Here is a 5,796-nt window from a genome sequence, read left to right as displayed (position 1 = left end):
TCGCCTAGCTCTGAACTGAATTAAACTCTAAACTGTTAGCCTCGCTCCCTAACAAATGTGTTACACCATGAACAAGCACTAATTATAACACCACTGGGGCTATTCTGCTATACATTTTAATTCTCTGGATGAATTAATTAAATAGAAACTTGCCACGCTCCAGTGTACCACGTTTCAAAGGCATTTTGCCCCCGCAAATTGGAGCTAAATCTCAAAGGGAGGAAAATAGAATTAACACCTTTAATTGCTTTAATTAAGGAGATTATCTCCTCCAATAACAAACAGCGACCTCTTCTCAAATAATGGTGATGTCTACAGCGAATGGGCGAGCGATCTGTCAAAGAATTGACCAATCGGCATTGAAGACCCAATTCTATTGTGTCGTTTCTCCGAACCGGCCAATCAGAAGTCTTATTTCGGCCATTCCTACCCGTCAGAACCAATGGGGAGCGGGCGGTGGAGAAACTGACCAAGAGCGCGCTTGAAATCACCAGGTCCAACCTATTGAAAGACACCAAAGCTTCAGCAAAGTGACCAATAGCGCACCACCGTCGCGCAGAAAGAAAAGGCCACAGCCAATGGGGTAGATCCCAGGGTCTTCGTGTGAAATACCGGCTCAAGGTGGAGCTGATGCAGTCTAGTAACTACAGTAAAGAACTGCTCGGGTCGTCAGGCAGAGAAAAAACAGAAGGGAGTGAGAAAGATTGTGCCCTTGTTGCATCAGGTTTTTTTTTTATTCTTATGCTTTTTCCCCCAGTTTGGAATAAAAAGCCGATGGAAAAGTCGAAAAATTTTCGAATCGACGCACTCTTGGCCGTTGATCTTCCCAAACCGCAAACTTGTTCGCCTCTTGTTGTCACTTCACCTCCATCCTCCGCCGCCAGCCCTCCAGTGCTCAACCAGCACTCAACCACCTCCGACTGCCTGCGGACTGACACCCCGTCACCTCCAAGGTTTACTCTCGGTAACCTGATGCCCAAGCCCGGCTTCCTGAGTGTGCACCAGCACCCCGGGGTGACTGGCCTCCACCCCCACGGGGCGATCCCCACTTCAGCTCTCTACGGTCACCCGGTTTACACCTACTCGGCCCTGACGGGCCAGTCCAACGCCTTGCCCTACTCCTATCCCCAACTCGCGGGCAGTCATCACTCCGAACCCGTCAAAGTATCGGCCGGCACTTTTCAGATCGACCAGTGGCTCCGAGCATCGACAGCGGGAATGATGTTACCAAAAATGCCCGATTTCAACGGTAAGTGTTGCCTTAACGCTTAGAAAATCATAATTTATGCAAAAAAACCTGAGATTTAATCGCAAAACATTTTTTGCACTTTTGAGACCATAGCAGGAAGTCGTCAAGACATTGAATGGTGCTGATTTTGAACAATTGAACGATTTGCTCCCATTAGGTGTTGTCCGATTGGCGAATTTAAAATTGGGATTCAGAAAATAAGAGTGTTGTCGCAGAGTGGAGTTGGATATGTTGGATATTTGACCGGCAGTAGTTTGAGCCCTGTGCTGTCTTGTCTGTTGGCCTCCATTGGGCCGCTTGTAAACAAGCTTTCAGGCTGCAGATCCCCCTGGATAGAAATCAGTGATTAAATAAGGACAGCGCAGCAAAAAGCGTGCCGGCTGCACACTGTGTTAAGCAGTCCATTTATACTAATCCCAAATACATGTTGCAGCAGTCGCAATTTAACTCGGACAGTAAAGTGCACAGTGGTTAATAAATAGATTACATTAAGAATTTCATCGTTGCTGAATTTTCAATTACTAAAACTCAAAAGCAACTATTTCACTTTTCGGTCCGAATATGGTATTTAATCTCTCCGTCCGTTTATATAAGGAACAAAATGGTCGGGTAAGATGCAACGAATGGCCTGTAAATAAATAAATGTGAATCCTGCCGTAATATGTTCCAATGTGCTGACTAACAAATATTTACAGCACCTGCATTGAAATATGCAGCGAGCTTATACTCACTGGGATAACAAGAAGTTTTGTTTCGGTTCCCGTCGTGCGTGTGAAAGATTCCAGAGGTAAAAAGATACTGATTAGGAAACGAGTGAAAATTCTCCAAATGTAAATCCCAAACAAGGTTTCGCAGGTGATTAAATAAGGAAAAAAGGAAGCGAAATGGCTGGGTAATAGTGGCAAGGTGGTGCTAAAATCTCGTCGCTGTTGCTGTTTGCAGAAGAGTGACTGGGCTTTTTGTCTCTGGCCATTTTAGCAGATTTGTTCAAGATGCAGCGGTCAATAGGGCCTTTTCTTTCTAACGTTTGCTGTGAATGGCGGGCTCTATGCAAACCCAGCAACAATGAGATGACAAATCCCACATGTGCTTTATTTATTAATCTTTGCAAACGACTCTTTCTTCGATTTAACTTTAGTACGCAGTGGCACGAATTCTTTCTACTTGTTAGGATCCCCCCTCTCTCTCCACTCCAGGTAAAATCAGCACATTCCTTCAAGTAAATAACAAATCTAGTCGCTAAGCGGCACATTAAAATATTAACATCTTAGTTTTAGTATAGAACATTCTCATTTTAATATGAAATTGACAACTATCAATATGTGCTTTTATTTCTAGACAGTGATATACAGTAGGTTCAAATCGACTGATGTTAAATTTGGGGATATAGGTGTGTTTATCCATACGCGTTTAATGTTTTAATCCTTGTGGGTTAGTCGGTGCTGATGTTTTAATTAAGGGATTGTTTTATATTGGAATTTAGAGGGGCTGTCGGTAAACGGTGGGCGTTCTCACTAAGTAGAGCCAATTAACTTTCCCTGGGGAGATTGAGCTAATTTTACCCTCTCCCATTGTACGCTTTATTGTCTGGCACATGTTAGCCCTGTGGGAAATCAACCAGTTCTTTTAAGGAAACTATCTTAAATCATCGGCGACTAGAATACCTTAATACACTAGGAGGGCAGAGTTATGTCCATTTAAACGGCGCTGTGTATTGTCAATGATGATTGAATTTAGCAGATGATTCGGAGCCGTGCGATCAGTAAATGTGTAGCGCTCCCTTGGCAGAGATCGCATGAGATGATCAGCATTACATTTCCAATCTTTGATTTTTGCTTCACTTAAAGAAACATTTGTATTAACATCATATTTATATAAAAAAAACCTGGAACTCACCGGTTCGAAAACATTTTAGAAGGAAAACCGACGAGAGTTTGGATTAATATTCCACCTGGCATATAATATAATAATGGTCAACGCATGTAAAGTAATGAAATCACAAAAGTTATTATGTTGGGTGTTTGACTAATCCGTGAACTCAATTTGGAGACTAGTGTAATTTAGTAATGAATAGATTTTTAAAAATTAGTTTGCTAACTCTGTTTATTTAGTTCTGTAAAGCGTGGTTTAAAAAATCCAGTGTTTAAGAAAGGGACAGCAAAAATCATTTCTGTTCATGGGTTCGTAGGGAAATACCAAGATACAAACCCGTGTAAACACTCCACCCACTCAGCCACATAAAACCGCAAACGGATAGGTTGATAAGAATGTAAAGAAAGTCCTCGCACAAGAGACATCTTTTTGTATTTTGTGCTCTGTAACTAGGGGAGGGATATTGCTATGTTGTTGGGATATTCATCTGTCATATTGCTGTTTAACTCGTGTGTTCCACAGCACAAACACAATCCAGCATGCTGGGCAAATGCCGCAGGCCTCGGACAGCGTTTACCAGCCAGCAGCTCTTGGAGCTGGAACATCAATTCAAACTGAACAAATATCTTTCCCGTCCCAAAAGGTTTGAAGTGGCCACATCCTTGATGCTGACAGAGACACAGGTAGGAGCAGCCAGGACACACTCCGCATCTAGTGACTTAACAGACAGCGGGACTTTAAGCTTCCAGTTTTAATTCAGAATCGTATTTTGGGGTTTTTTAAATGCACATTGTGGCACCCCACACAAACCGCACCTGTGTGTTGCTACCTTGTAAACATAGTATGTGAGTTATATTGAATAACACCCCCGCCTTTGCAACCTACGCGGCTCCTTTGCGCAATTTTAAAATCTGGATCTATTTTTTATTTATTTTAAATCTGAAGGTTAAAATATGGTTTCAAAACAGACGGATGAAGTGGAAACGGAGCAAAAAGGCCAAAGAGCAGGCAGCCCAGGAGGCTGTAAAACAGAAAGGGAAAAGCACTGAGAATAAATCGGACGATTCCCAGGACAAACCTGACATTACAAAAAGCGAGCACAACAAACATTCCCGATTAAGAGACTTTAGGGAGAGTGACGAGGAAGGAGGGAGTTTAAGGTGCCACTCCTCGGAATGTTCCTCAGGCGAGGAGGCCGATCGGAAGCAGACACATCAGGGCCCAGCAATGGACATTAACTAGGCCCCCGTCTGCTCCACCACTCTTCAGGTCAGCCTCGACTTGTACAGCGTTACTTGAAGTTTCTGGACTCGAAAGTTCCTTGGAAACCAGATTTGTTTCTGTTCTGCCGCTCAGATTGTCCTATTGACGATGTTTCCTCGTCTCCAACCAATTGCCATAAAGTACTGTTTGTGTATCCTCGACCGTTTAAAAAAACGTGTAAAATTGCAAGACTGTACCGTCTTTATTTTTGTATTGTATTTATAAGAATTCGCCTCTAGTTATGCATGCTAAGTTATTGTTTAGCTACAGTGTGCTGTTTCCCCCTCCCCCCAACATGGTGCAAGGTGATACTGTATATAACGCACAATAAATGTTTTGTACGGAACTCGCCGTTTACGAATTATTTGAGTTCATTTTAAATACAGCCAGGCGTTTAGTCTTCAGTAACGCGCAACATTGTGGCGCCGAGTCCTGTTCTACTGGGCTTTTAACAAAACAGTATTTGTAGTCTGGCACGGCGCTTAAGTTGAAGCCACGGGAATGCACCGCAGCTGTCTTCAATATCCAACGACTCTTTATTTAATAATCTTCCAATGACATAAAACTGCCCACATTTAGTTTGTAGAATAATCGGCCCTTGCTAACTGCCTAACTCCACAGTACAGCGCACATGCAGTGTAAGACATATGTTGGCTTAGAAGAGACCCAGCAGTGAAAATTAAAGCTATTTATTCTACAAATTCGTGAAATACCCATCCATGCACTTGTGCTTCTAACCGATTGTTTTTATTCTGTCGGTGAGGCCGACCCTACTGTGCAGTTCTCCTGTAGATATTGCAACCCCCCCCCCCCCCCCATACTGCTCTCAAAGGGCTGTTAATGGTTCTGTCCGATCTGTACAAATGTGCCGGATGGCAAACACTCGAGTCAAAACTGCAGAAACATTTAACAGCGGGGCAGAAATGGCTTTATTTTAATAAACCTGTGCAAGGTTCCTCATCAATCACCGCAGTGGAGTAAGAGGCTGGGCTGCCCTGTGTTGGGAGAGTTTGTGTGTGTGTGGAGTTTATGCTGAGTAGAGGAATCATATATTTATTCCCCTTGTTTGCGTTCATTGATTTTAAGTTTCAAATATTTGCAAATAAAATTACAAAGGAAGAGGCAGCGATAACTGCATTGATTTTTTTTCTGCAATTAGACACGAATCTCCCCACGTCTCTACCAGCACTGCCCTGAACAGCGTTTTATATTCGCATCCCTGCCTCCAATTCCAATCAATCACGAAATAAAGATTTTTTTTTAATTATTTATTTTGGGTCCTTTTTTATCTCGCCGACGAAGCTTTCTTCCCGTTGTCGCGCGTGTTTTACGCCTTTCTTGAATTTAGCAGGCAAGTAAACGGCGTGTGCAATGTTAGCCTGTTAGCGCTCGCTCTCCATTTATCTGCACGA

General features: G+C 42.9%; 1 protein-coding gene across 1 annotated transcript; it reads left to right on the top strand.

Moving 5' to 3' along the window:
* The first annotated feature begins 582 nt into the window (after nt 1–582).
* Nucleotides 583–4,724, top strand: mnx1 (motor neuron and pancreas homeobox 1). Its single transcript, XM_085987117.1, has 3 exons — nt 583–1,249; nt 3,644–3,804; nt 4,067–4,724. The coding sequence occupies exons 1-3, from the start codon at nt 631–633 to the stop codon at nt 4,361–4,363; spliced, it is 1,077 nt and encodes a 358-aa protein (XP_085843243.1). The 5' UTR covers nt 583–630; the 3' UTR covers nt 4,364–4,724.
* Nucleotides 4,725–5,796: the final 1,072 nt, after the last annotated feature.

The sequence above is a fragment of the Somniosus microcephalus genome, chromosome 5, assembly GCF_052327205.1.
Source record: "Somniosus microcephalus isolate GS21.2 chromosome 5, FLI_Smic_1.0, whole genome shotgun sequence".
Taxonomy (NCBI): Eukaryota; Metazoa; Chordata; class Chondrichthyes; order Squaliformes; family Somniosidae; genus Somniosus; species Somniosus microcephalus.
Note: the sequence above shows the minus strand (reverse complement) of the source record. Positions and strands in the feature narration are given on the sequence as shown.